Genomic DNA, 14,461 nt, shown 5'->3' on the forward strand with positions numbered 1-14,461 from the left:
AAGGTTCATCACATGATGAGAGTGATAAAACCTTAAGTGAATTGGAGAAAACTCTTCTATGAGAATCTTGCTAGACCTAGAACTAACTTTATCCTTTAGTTGACTTGTTAGATAGGTTGCCCACCAAAGAACGAATTCACCGTTTTGCTAACAAAATATAGTTTCTTACCACCCTAACTACACACAGGAAAATATTGGGTTATAAATGGGTATTCAAAGTGAAAGAAAATCCTGATTGTAGTGTTAAACAGTACAAGGCTCGCTTGGTTACTTTGGGTTTTCACCAACAACTAGGTTTTATTAAAATGAAACATTCTCTCTGGTTGTGAAACCTATTATAACCAGGTTGATGCTTACCTCGACTCTCACTCTTATATGGGAACTGCATCAGATAGACATCAATAATGCATTTTTGAATGGTACCTTGTAGGTAAAAATGTTCATGCTCCAACCCCCTGGCTTCTCGAGTCATGACAAGTCTCAAGTGTGCAAGTTGCATAAGGACTTGTATAGGCTCAAGTAGGCTCCTAGAGAGTGGTATGAGAAGCTGCACCATACCCTTTTTCAGTTTGGATTTGGGTCTAGTAAGTGTGACCACTCCTTGTTTGTATATTCCCACAAAGGTATTATTTTATATGCTCTCGTGTATGTGGATGAAATCCTAATTACTGGTTCTTCCTTAGTCCTAATTCATGATCTCATTGACAAGCTACATCACAAGTCTGCCTTGAAAGAGTTGGGAAATCCTAAAAATTTCTTAGTTATGAGGTCACCTATCATGCCCAAGGGTTAATGGTGTTGTCTCATTTCAAGTATATTAAATATCTTCTACTGGGTGCTTAACATGCCTAATGCAAATGAACTCCTACCCCTATGCTCAACACAATAAAGCTTAACTAGTTTGGTTGTGATGTGTTCTCACTACTCAGACCCTTACCATTACAGATCCATTATAGGGGCGTTGTAGTATGTCACTTTGACTCGCTCTAACATTGCGTATATTGTCAACAAGAGGTTTCAGTTTATGGCCTCCACCTTTACCTCACATTAGATAGCAGTTAAGTGCATTCTCAAGTATCTAATAAGTGGAACTGTCAAGTTTGGTCTCACTTTTATCCCTGCCAAGCTAGAGATATTTGCTTCTCTTCGTGCTTACAACATTAGTGACTAGGCAAGTGATATGGATTATAGATGGTTTACATTTGGTTCGTGCATATTCTTTGGATCAAACATGGTGACCTGGAGTTCCAAGATATAGTCCCTCGTAGCCATGTCCAGCGCAAAAGCTGAGTACCATGCGTTAGCTCACTTGACTTCAAAACTTTTTTGAATTGAATCACTATTGACTGAGCTTCGTATACGTTTTCTTTCTCCCATGCGGCTATGTGATGACTTGAGAGTAATTCACTTCTCTCACAATCCTATCAATCACGCCCGCACCAAACATGTGGAACTTGATATTCACTTTGTTTGTAAACGGGGAACTGCTAAAAAGCTTGCAATTCAATATGTTCCTACTACATTTCAGTTTTTTAATATCCTCACTAGGTCTCTTGGCTTTGCCGCATTCCGTGATCTTCGTGGCGAGCTTAATGTGGGCTCTCCAACTCAATTAGCTTGAGGGATCGGAGTACATTAAAAGTGTAGTAAGTTAAACTCGTTATAGCAGTTAGATTGGTGGTTAGGAATTAGTTAAAAAAGTAGTTATGCAAGAGATAATTTGTAATCTCATAACTGTTGGTGATTTTAGTATCATCATTGTATTTTGGTAGTAATGTGATTTACTATAGGCCAATGCAATTATGCGTTAATTTGAAATGAGTTAGGGTAGTGCGGAGTGCACGCTCTTCGAGCCAAACGTGTAATTGAATACGAATAATAGAAATGGGGTTCCAAGGGGCGTAGCCCCTGGCGGGGTGCGGGGCAGCGCCCCGTCAGGGTCCAAGGGGAAGAGCCCCTGGAGGGGTGCGGGACAGCGCCCTGCCGGGGTCCAAGGGGAAGCGCCCCTGGCTGGGGTGCGGGGTAGCGCCTCGTTCGAAAAATTCGTTTGAATAGTTGTACCCTTTCCCAACTGACATAACCGTTTTTCTGAAAAGTTGTACCTTTTCGGTTTTCTGTTATTAATCTCCTATATAAGGAGTCATTTGGCCTCAATTTTGGTACAGGAAATCATACTTCCTCTCTACATTCTGATTTGTTCTCTATTGTCAGAAACAGATTGCTCTTCGAGAATTATTCCCGTAAAGATTTCGTGAACCCAGACAAGAATAGGGTCGAAATACTTTGTTCGGAAAGTGAACGAACACGATTCTTCGAAAATATCCAGGATTATCATACCAATTTTCTAACAATAACCACGTTTTCTCTATGCTTATATATACCCCCTTCCTTCTTCCTTGTGTTAAGTTTAATCAGAATAAATTCACTTCATCTACACTCAATTTGAGTTTCAACACATTACAATCACACTATGTTCCAATATGTGTGCATAGACCACATTATGTCTTTGTTATGGGGAACGGTACCATGTTTCTCCCCGTTCTTTTTTTACGAGTTCTTTACTACAACTTTTCTATTGATTAACAATGAAACCACGAATGTTCATTGCAGCGAACAAAAAAACATATAATTCTCAATAAAAACTTGAAACATAGTTTGAAATCTTTTTTTATATATAATTAAATTCAACTAGCAGCATCAAGACTTTCGTAGAATTTCTACTTTAAAGAAATTCATTTATAATAGCATAACAAAATTATAAAAAAACTATTATTTATTTCAATTGGTTATGTACGAATGATATCATTTTTAAGGACTATGTTTGGAATGCTAAAGATGTGGTTTGGGGCTGCAAAGCTTTGTTATGGAGGTGGTCATATATAAAGAAAACTACTCATTGCAATTGTAATTTTTATGAGTTTAACAAAAAACTTTTGCTATTCTTAAGATGGATTTTATTTGGTGAGCAATTTTCTTTTTTCGAACTTATTTAAGCCCCCTTTTGTAATCGTGTTTTAAACTTTTGTTTCCCTTCAATACAACTTGATTAAAAAAATAACTATTATTCTTATTATCTTATATAACTAATTAATTATATTTTCATTATTTAGTTAATTAAAATAGTAAAGTGACTTACAAAACTTTGCCTCCAGATAAATTAATTGAAATGAAAATTTTCCTTTAAAATAAATTATTTCTTCCATAATTTTTAGAAAATGACTTAAAAAACTTTGCAACAAGGTGAATTATCTACTCACAACTATGACGAATCAACTTCGCGCCTAACAATTTATTCTAAAAATGTGTTAAAATAACGCTGACACCCCTCTAATTTTAAAACATGCACTAATATCTCCTAAGCATACTACCTATATATACATAAAGTTTTATTGACAGATCAAAAACAATCAGTAAATGTCACCTATACCTACAGGTTTTTTACTGTCACTAAAAATTAGAGGGTGTGTCAATGTAATTTTAATAGACTTCAACGATGATCAGTGTTTTTTAAAACTAGATGGGATGTAAGTGTAATTTTAATAAATCTTAGGGGGAGAATGTCTACACGTTCAACAGAGCTTAGATAGTTTTTGCGGCATTGTTATAGAGATCCACTCCGTAGTTTTCACATTTACTCCCTCGTCTTTAATCCACAAATTTAAGTTTTGGTTTTTTAGCTTATGTTGCAATAGAAAACATTCAAATGATAAGAAGATGCAACCCCAGCATTTTTCTTCCCTGCATAATGAACTAGTTCTACTGCATTAAGATCTTCGGCTTAAACTCCTAACCTTAGGGTTAGGGGCCTTGGTTTTGGTGCTGTTTTACTGGTAATCTGCGAGAATTTTTGCATCTGCGGCTGTAATTTGCCGCTTCTTTTCATCTTCAACTTGGTAGACTACCATGACCAATGGGGGGTGGTCAGTAGTTCGTAACAACAACCAAAGGAGGAATAACGTAAAAGGATCCTGTTGGACTGATAGGAGAGGGAGAGAAGCAAATACGAAAGTAGAAGTGTCTAACTTTTTCATTAATGAATTTCCTGAAGAAATGAGTGCCAAGGACCTTTTTGAAATCTTCAAAAGTTTTGGCTTGGTGATGGAGGTAGCAATACCGCCAAAAAGAGACAAGAAGGGTAAGAGATATGGATTCGTGCGGTTCAAGAAGGTAGATGATGAAAGAGGTTTAGCAATCAAGCTTGATAACTTATTCATCAGAGGAAGGAAACTCCATGAAAATATCCCTAGATTTAACAGGGAGAGTAAAACCCATTCCAAGGTCAATCAGGGTGAAATGGACATGAAGAGGAAGACAGAAGAAACAAAAAAGGGGGAACCAGTTCATACAGATAGGAAGTTTAATAACCCAAGAGAAAAATCGACATATGCCAATGTGGTAAAGGGTAGGTTATGGGAGGATCAAGGGAAGAGGAACAGGATACAAGATAAGGAAAGAAATATTCTAGGGTGGTGTGGGAATGAGAAGCTGCAGAGATTTGTTCATCGCCGGATTAACATAGAAGAAGCTGATATGTCAAGGTTTGCAAGTGTTTTTGTCAGAGTTGTGGAAGTGGAGGGAACAACGTATAACATACAAAATGCACTTCATTCTGAAGGATAGTTCAACATCAAAGCTACACCTTTGGGGGACAATCTTTGTCTTTTGGAGGAAAGGGAGGAGGGTGTGATTAACTCATTGGTTGAGGAAGATCAAGCCTGGGTAGAATGTTAGTTTTCAGACATACATCCATGGTCCCTACAAAATGTTGATAATGAACGCTTAACATGGATGGGATGTTTTGGATTACCCTGCCATGCTTGGAATCCAAAAGTGTTTGCATTCCTCTCAAGCTCGATGGGTGTCTACGTTTGTTCAGATGCTGAAACTCGTGATCAGAAAAGATTGGATGTGGCGAGATTCCTGGCCTGGTTAGGACCAAATATTCTCTTGTGTTGAATGAAGCCATAAACATGGAAATAAATGACCATGTATACAGAATTAAACTAGTGGAGGACATGCATGGTCCCAAATGCATCGTTGTTTCAGACGACTCTATTAAAGGTAACACCTCTGAAGATTCAAATTCGAAGGAGGATGGCGAGGAAGATATCGCGTGGAGCGAGGAGGAGGATGGTGAGAGTGGGGAGGGTGATAGTCTTGGAGAAAAGGAAGCTTCATTGTCCGGGAAATTAAAATTACAAGGAGAAAGTAACATAAAAGCGACGGCTGAAGAGATGGTGCGAGTTTGGTGGCAGATACTTATGTGAGAAAGGAGGATTATGGGATTCCCCATAAGATGGGAGATGTCAAAGGACACAATAGCTTCATGGAAAAGTCAACAATTATTAATGGTGATGGTGATGGGGCAGAAAATGGGTGTGATTCAACGGCGGTAATTAACAATGTGAGTGGGGCCATTGAGTGTGGGGCCATTGATGCGGGTAATGTGAGATTAGGGATGGATTTAGTGGGCCTTGATAATTCAGATTCCATTTCATGTACGCAAATGGGCCTGAGAGGCCCAGTAAAAAAGATCAAACCCAACAGAAAGAAGGCTTTGGTTGATATTTACGAATCTCTGAAAATTCCCTATGCCCATTCGTATTTCACAACTCTCCTTCAAACCCAATTTAACCCTAACTCGATGATGACGAGAAACCAAGAGCATGATCGAGGGAGGGAGGTTGCAGTGGCGAATTCATACTCGGGGGACTCAATCACGGATTTTGGGGTACAAGTTGGAAACAGAAGACTATGGAAGTCTATTGAAAGTGTCCCAAAAAAGGTGGGGAATTCAATCAAGGAGCTAGGTGTTGAGGGAGACAAAGATGACGAAGTATTCAAAGCTGTTATTTGTAAAGTGGAGGAAAAAGGGAGGAGGTGTGCAGTAGGCGAGAAGGAGAAAGAGATGGCCTTGCAATGATTATTGGAACTTTCAACATACGATGGAGTGGGAATACGATGAAACAAAAAAGTATTGCACAAATTACCAGGAAAATTAATCCACATGTTATGTTTATACAAGAAAGCAAGGTAGCAAAGTTGTCAGATCAGGTGGTGTGGAGATTGTGGGGATCCAAGGATTGTGACTGGTCGGCAAAGAAGCAGATGGCATATCAGGTGGGATCTTAACAATTTGGAGGAAAGGTGTGCTGTGGCCAGAATATACATTTACAGGAAAAGGATTTCTGGGGATAAAGGTGTTGATCAATGACAAGGTACACTACTTTATTAATGTATACTCTCACTGTAGTCTATTAGATAAAAGAGAGATGTGGATGGAACTTATTTGCTGGAAGAATAAGCTTGAACCTGGTGAGTGGGTGGTTGGGGGGGATTTCAACTCAGTCAAAAATAGGGAAGAGAGGAGGGGTAAGGAATTACATAGCAGAGGTACTGAAATTGAAGAATTCAAGTGTTTCATTGATAATATGGAGCTTATTGATATGCAAGCAACAGGTGGTTTGTTTACTTGGATAAAACCAAATGGAAAGGAAGCTAGTAGATTAGATCGTATTCTTCTTTCTGACGGATTGATTTCAAAATGGGAGATAGTAGCTCAAGAGGTAGGGAAGAGGGACGTTTCAGACCATAAACCGGTGTGAACTAAAACAAGCAAGGTGGATTGGGGGCCTAAAAGTTTTAGAGTGTTGAGGTGTTTGTAGGATCATAAAGAGTTCAAGGAATTTATCAAGAGGGAGTGGAACTCAAATACTATCAAAGGAAGTTCAACCTTTATTGTAAAAGAGAAATTGAGGTGTTTGAGGGGAAGATTAAGATGGTGGAACCTTAATGTGTTTGGAAAGGTGTAGTTGAAAATAGTAGAGATTGTGGAAGATTTGAATCAGGTGGAAGATAAATTGATCCAACCTAATGCGAACCTAACAGAATCTAATTTTGTTAGTAGAAGGCTGTACCAGGAGTCATTTTGGTACAATCTACACATAAAAGAGAGTATATTAAACCAAAAATCTAGTCACAGATAGGCTAAGGAAGGAGACAACAATACCAGACTGTTTCACGCGACAATGAAGGCTGGGTATAGGAGAAACTTTATTGGTTCAGTATTAAATTCTGCTGGGGTGACTGTGGAGTCGGTTGAGGAGGTAAAAGAAGTTATTAAAGAATTCTATGCAGCTAAATTCAAGTGTCCAAACTCTCCAAGATCTCGGCTGCAGATTGTTAGGTTAATCAAGCTAAGCCTGGAACAGAGTATGAGCATGGTAGAGGACTTTTCGATTGATGAAATAACGCAAGCAGTGTTTGAAGGAGATGGAGATAAATGCCCAGGGCCTGATGGATTCAACCTGGAGTTTCTGAAGAAGTGCCCTAATCCCTAAATGTGACAATCCTTTTAAGCTTGAAGAATATAGGCTAATATGTTTGTTAAATGGTCTCCTTAAAATCATATCACGTATTCTAGCTGCGAGAATGAGGAAAGTTATAGGTAGCTTGATATCCCCAAACCAAACGGAATTCGTACCAGGTAGACAAATCCTTGATGGCGTGTTGGGTACAAATGAAATAATAGATTATGCGAAGAGGAACAAGAAGGAGTGTCTGATTTTCAGGGCTGATTTTGCACAAGCTTATGATTGTGTAGATTGGAATTATTTGAGATCAATGCTAAGAAGTATGGGGTTTGGAAATAGATGGATGAAGTGTATGGAAGCTACGGTCTTTACGAGCTCAATGTCAGTTCTTGTTAACAGGAGCCCAACGACAGATTTTCAAGTGTCAAGAGGATTAAGATAGGGAGATCCTCTATCTCCATTCTTGTTTACAATTGTGGCAGAAGGATTGGCAGGCATGATGAGAAAATCTATTGATAGTGGAGTGTACAAGGGATTTAAGATAAATGATTCAGTGGAGTATAGTTTACTATAATTTGCAGATGACCTAATAATGTTTGGAGATGGATCTTTATCTAATCTGTGGACTCTTAAGGCTGTTCTGAGAGGATTTGAAATTGTTTCTGGTTTGAGAATCAATTTGAACAAAAGTAAACTGTACGGGGTTGGTATCAATGATTATAACTTGGAGGCTAGTTCTGCTTTCTTGGGCTGCAAGGTAGACAGAACTCCATTCAAATTTCTAGGCTTTACAGTGGGAGGAAACCATAAGTTTTTGGAAACCGGTTGTTAATTAATTAAAAGAAAAACTATCATCTTGGAAGGGCAGATTCGTTTCAATTGGGGGAAGGGTGACGTTGATCAACATCATTCTCACCAATATGCCAAACTATCAATTTTCTTTCTACAAAATTCCAAAAAAGGTGATGAAAGAAATTATTACCATACAGCGAAATTTTCTGTGGAGTGGAGTCAGTGACAAGAATTCCATTGCTTGGGTAGGTTGGAAGGAGGTATGTAACTCAAAAGAAGAAGGAGGATTGGGCATTAAACATGTAGGAAGATTTAACAAGGCATTATTGTGTTGGAGTGGTAAAGCGGCAAGCAACAAAAGTTTTGGAAATATTTATCCGGGAAATTATCATCTCCACAGGGATCAGTGCATTGAACTGCCGTTCAACAGTTTCCAAAGTTATGAGTTTGGATTGAATTGTTTAAAGCATAAAAATGGAAAAGTAAATATCAACACAAAAGAATTCATTTTTTCAGAGAGAAGAGACTTATCAAGCATTGCATATAATCTACTCTTCACAAACATAAACTTATCGACCGGATATACTCAACTTGTAACCTATCAATATTACCACATGTCAACAACACAACCCACAACATTATCTAAGTGACGATCTCTCAGACACCTAAACAACACATGAGAAATCCGAGCTTCCCGTAAATGTCGATCTCTCAGACAAACACGACCACTCAGACGCATTAAGCACTGACACTAAGTGATTATCAACCTAATCCATCTCTACAATTAAGTTAATAGAAAATCATCCTAGATAAGCATTAGAGCCCTACATCTCTATAGCAACTCAAACACATAGCAACAAAGCAACAATCTAAGATAATAATCCATAAAAATATGAAAGCAAGCTTTATATAACATAATAGTCAACAAATATACATGAGATCAAAGTATATACATAACAAAACTCACAAAAGAAACTACAAAGAGAAGAAATGGAGAAAAACCCAAAAATCTCCCGGTTTGTCGGCTCCAATTGATGAAGGATTCAACCCCGGATCATCCATTTGACAGCTCCAATGTGTTTTCTAGCATCATTCCACTCAAAAAATGCTATTGGATGGATTGGAGCTCTAAAATATCCAACCATCTTTGAAAACATGATTTTCAACAGCTTTATTGCGTTTTCTGCCGATACTAATTCGCCCGGCGACTAAAATGGTTCGCCCGGCGACTCCAGGCAGTAGCAAATCACATTTTTGGGCCAGTCGGGCTCGCCTGGCGAGCCTAATCCTTCGCCCGGCGAGTAACACCAGTAGCAAAAAAATTCTGCACTGTTTCGGCCATAACTTGAGAACCGTAACTCCGACTTGCGCCCGGTTCGAAGCGTTGGAAAGCTTATTCCATGCTCTATCCAATAATGAATGAATATCAACTAAATTGATGATTTATTTTTATTTGATTTTGAGATTTATTCGACGATCCGTTGGTTCCGTCGCTCAAAATTGGGCGTTTTGTAACCGTGTCTTTGGCACTTTATTGCTCGTGCTCCAAAAACGACTCGATATCTACAAAATGAATAGAAAACTATCAAATGGTGTATAAATGAATAAAAACTCAATTAAATCTTATTTATACATATTTATACAAAAAGCGGGAAATTATTCAGAGAATATAATACAAAAGAATCGATAAGTGCCACAAAACAATAGTAAAAATAACGAATTTCTAGCACTCAACATATTGTCTAAATGGCCTTGGAGAATTTTGACTGAGGAAAATGCTATTTGGAGAGGTGTGTTGGAAGGTAGGTATGGGAATGTGAGGAAAGAATGTGGGGTTGTGTTAATTCTGGACCAAAAATAAAGGAGTCTTTATGGTGGAAGGACATAATGAAGCTATGCATCGAGGATGATGGAATCATGAGGAAAATTACATAGAGACTAGGATATGGTAAAGACATAATGTTCTGGAAGAATCAATGGATTGGAGCAGGTTGTTTGTCTGGTCATTTCCCATCTCTATACAAGGAAGTGTTTTTCAAAGAGGATTCTGTCTATAACTATGGAAAGTGGAATGAAGATGTGTGGGAATGGGCCGTCATCAGAGGCGAAGAAGTTCTGCGGCGTGTGGCTTCTAGGGAATTTGGGGAATTGGAAACATGCTTGTTTGGTATCAGTCCCGTCAGGTGTTCCAAAGACGCTTTTATTTGGCCTTTTGATAACTCAAATTGCTTCACTGTTAAATCGTGCTATGAGAGGCTTAATCCACAACCGGGTTATCTTGGAGCAGCTGAGTTGAAAGAGGGCTTGAGTATCATTTGGGGAGCAGCGGTGCCGTCAAGGAGTCAGCTTGAAAGAAGAAAAATTATTGTTCATCAACACCAACTCGTGTGTTTGTTCTGTGAACTGCAGGTAGAAGATGTTGACCATGTTTTCATGCATTGTCCCAATCCAGCCCCCCTGAAGAATAGAATTTCTATGTGGATTGATACTCAGATGTAATTTGCCCCGGATTGCTGCGAAAATATGTTGATCTGGATGGTGCATTTGAAGGGCAAACTGAATTGTAACAGAGCTGCAGCTATATGGTTAGCATTTTGTTGTTGTATATGGAAGACGAGAAACGACATAATCTTCAACAATGCAAAGTTTGTCTGTGAGGAGCTCTTTTACACGATACAGAGGTACTCTTGGTGGTGGATTGTCTCAGTGTCAAAAGAAAGCAGCAAGTGTAATTTCTACGAGTGGTATAAAAACCCTCTATTATGCGTATGATGTTTGTATTTTTCTTTTGGTTTAACTGGTGTTCTTGTATTGGGTTGGAGTACCCCTAGTACTCCTAATCTATATATAAGATTTGTTTATGAAAAAAATAAATCTTAGGGGGAGGTGAGAGTAATTTCCCGAATTTAATATCATCACTATGTTTTATTGGTCAAAGATTTTTATCTTATAGAGCTCTAAAATAAAAACTTAAGGATAAGTGAGTCTTCCTTTCAACTTAGTACATTCTTCAAACTTGTACTTTGGTTAATGTAATAAGAATGTGGTGAAGTATAAAGATGAATGAAATGAAGAGAAAAGGAGAGGGAAAATATATTTTGTGAAAAGGGATGAAATATATAAATTTTATGGTGAGTGAGTGTGTGAGGGTGAGAGTGTGAAAAGTGGACAGGTGTGTGAGATATGACGCAGGGACCTTTAGGAAACTATTTTTCTCTTTTTTTTTTCTTTTTTTTTTAACCTTAGCCTCTTACACACTTATTATTGTATTTTATATTATTTTTTTGCAAAACACTATTAGATTCTTAGTGTTTTTTTTATCTAAAAGGTTTATTAAACATTATTAGATGCAAAATATATGTAGAACTGGAGTACTCCAACACAATTTATTTCAACATCTAAGCCCTTTTATGTATTATTATAGAATGAAATTTGTTCCTTAAAAAATAACTTTGAAACTAGAGATGCTATCAACTTGTAGTAATTTTATTTCATGTTGCTATAATTAATATATTTACAAGTTACAAATATGAAACATCTCTTGCTAGATGTTTTATATAAACAGATATTTTATTTTATTATTTGTTATGTCAGTATTTTCTCCCTTATATACTACACCTACACTGTACTTGTTTCAACCACATGTCTCCTTTTGTACACAAAACCTTTGGTTATCCACACATAAACACAAAGATTAAGAGCACTTAACATAGCCAATAACCCATAAAAATAATTAAGATGTGCCCTATTCACATTACTTCCCAACCATTTTTCACCAGTCTTTGAAGTAATTATCACTACAAGATTTATAATACCATTGCTAACAAAACTCCCAACTCCAACTATACTAAGATATGCTGCAGCTCCCAAACTTTTCATGGTATCTGGCATTTGATCATAGAACAATTCTTGTAGTCCAACAATAGTAAATGCATCAGAAACTCCACAAATAGCATATTGAGGTAACATCCACCAAATACTCATTGGTATAGAAATTTCTTTGCCATGAGTATTGTCTAAAAGATTATGATTCTTAGCAACACTAATCCTTTTAGTTTCCACAAGTGCTGCAATACTCATAGTAAATATCGACAAAAATAGACCAAATCCGATTCTTTGCAAAACCGTTATACCAGAATGATGTCCCGTAATTTTTCTAGCGAACGGGACAAAAACTTTGTCATAGATTGGCACTGCAAACAAGATCACAACTCCGACCAAACCTTGAAGTGATGTTGGAGGAATTATGAAATTATGTACCATTGATCGGTCTAACGTGCTACTTTGTTTGACGAAAAATGTTCCGAGTTGACTTTGAACAACCGTAAACATTAAGCAACTTAGCCAGATGGGAATGAGACGAATCACGAGCTTCACTTCTTCAACTTGATTCATTGAACATAGTCTCCAAGGGTTTATATTCTCTTTAGATGTATCTTGTTCATCAATAATCATTGCTTTGTCCAAAAACCTGTGGAAATATTTTTTCCATTATGTTGTCTGTTTGTCTGTTATTTCTGTATAATCTTAATTTATTTTAAAACCGATGATTATGTATAACTCTTTTGAGTTTTACTTAATTCGTTATACTAAACAAAAAAAAGCGTGAAAGATAAAGGTCCTTACTTGTATTGATTCGTGTGAGCTAAAATTTGAATAAAGGAGGGAGATTGTGAATGATGTGAGCGATCATGATCATAACCATACCAATAACCATCTCGACCACGAATGTTTTTCACGCGCCACTTACGAGATGCGGCAACAAAAACTCGGGCAATACTAGTTATTGGGCTTCCGGTTGGGCGTTCCTTCGTATACCTTTTCATTCCTAGCAAGAATATTGACAATGCTACAGCCAATATTGATGCCAACACTACCAGCCCAACAGTCCAACTTACATTTTCCTGTATTTTTTTGGCATATGAGTGTGATGTTAAAAAGAAAAGTAATATTTTTCATTTTGTTAATCAATTACTCATTTTTGTCACTATTATATAAATAGAAATTTACTTTTTAAATTTATTGAACAACTTATATATTCCATCTATAAATTAGATATATCAGTTATTCATTAAATAAAAAAATTATATTTTTTTTATAATAACGACAAGAGGGAGTCTTTAGAAAATTAATTTTGATAACAATATTAACATTAAATTTACCATTAGGTATCCTATCACGAACACCGCAAAAACCGAACCAATTACAATTGACAGGTACCACCAGTTGAAGAATGATCTTTTGGCATCTTTCTCCTCCATGGTGTCTTCGGAAAATTGGTCGGCAGCAAATGTTTGTACGCATGGTTTGTGCCCGCCATCACCGAGGGACAATATGTAAAGTGCGATAAAGAACAATTTCGTATTTTTTAGTATTGAGACAGAAGCTGTCAACAAAATCATGCCCTACATATGTTGTATTAATTAGTTGATAATAGTGTTTTAATATTCAAACACACTTAAAGGAAATTGTATACTCCATCCATCTGTTTTATATTATAAGCAAATTTCATCTTTTTAGATTTATTGAATAATTAACTGTTTCTTGTATCTGTATCTGATCAAATACAGTTAATTATTCAATAAATTTAAAAAGGTGAAATTTGCTTATAATTATAGAATCCCCTTACAAATCAATGTAAGTGGAGAAAAACCCTAAATGTAATGAAATAAAATTACCATGAGATAGATGAGAGATGCTATGATGATTGTCTTGAATCTACCAAGATATGAATCAGCAATGAATCCCCCAAGCAAAGGAAAAATAGAAGAAACACCAACCCAAGTGTTCCTATTTTTAGCAGCTTCAGTTACTGGCTCATTAAGTGCTTGGGTGAGATATAAAATCAAATTTGTACCCAATCCAATATTTGCAAATTGTTCTGCAGCTTCCATAACTACAAAAACAGAAATTGTATAATCCTCAATTAGACCATCAAAATTTAATCTACCTTCCATTTAAAATAAACCTTATATAGTTGAAAATTGTTTCGGTCAAAATTCGAATTATGAATAATTCATAAATTCAAATATTTGATAAAAATTTATCTCAAGAAATGAACTGATAGTTCGAAATTCATCCGACACATTAGTAAAATGTGATTAAAAATTATTTCTGTAAAAAATTTGAGAGTTTATGTCAAGAATAAAAAATATTAGAAAGAACTATTCTTGAAGTTCAAAAATTTATGCAAATTTTTTATAAAATAAAATAAAAATAGGACAAGAAAACTAAAAAAAAATGAAAGAGATTATTTAGGGTTACTCACCTATGATGAAGATGGCAGCATGCCATCCTCCTTTTTTGGTTTTGGTAGGTTGTTCTTTGACATCACGTTTGTTTTCTTCCACAGCCAT

At 36.6% G+C, this 14,461-nt stretch overlaps 1 protein-coding gene across 1 annotated transcript; it reads right to left on the reverse strand.

Annotated features, from left to right (window-relative positions):
- Positions 1–11,723: 11,723 nt before the first annotated feature.
- LOC131659718 (protein NRT1/ PTR FAMILY 5.4-like) lies at positions 11,724–14,461 on the reverse strand. The gene is made up of 5 exons (XM_058928870.1): positions 14,374–14,461; positions 13,784–14,001; positions 13,268–13,510; positions 12,732–13,009; positions 11,724–12,576 (listed from the first exon to the last, which is right to left on the reverse strand). Exons 1-5 carry the CDS (start codon positions 14,459–14,461, stop codon positions 11,724–11,726), a joined length of 1,680 nt encoding a protein of 559 aa, XP_058784853.1.

Source organism: Vicia villosa, linkage group LG3 (assembly GCF_029867415.1).
Source record: "Vicia villosa cultivar HV-30 ecotype Madison, WI linkage group LG3, Vvil1.0, whole genome shotgun sequence".
Taxonomy (NCBI): Eukaryota; Viridiplantae; Streptophyta; class Magnoliopsida; order Fabales; family Fabaceae; genus Vicia; species Vicia villosa.

Coding starts and splice junctions, on each gene's coding strand:
- LOC131659718 (XM_058928870.1), bottom strand. CDS start 14,461: ATGGCTGTGGAAGAAAACAAACGTGATGTCAAAGAACAACCTACCAAA. Junction 14,002..14,373: donor TGCTGCCATCTTCATCATAG/GTGAGTAACCCT, acceptor CTGTTTTTGTAG/TTATGGAAGCTGCAGAACAA. Junction 13,511..13,783: donor CATCTCTCATCTATCTCATG/GTAATTTTATTT, acceptor CAACATATGTAG/GGCATGATTTTGTTGACAGC.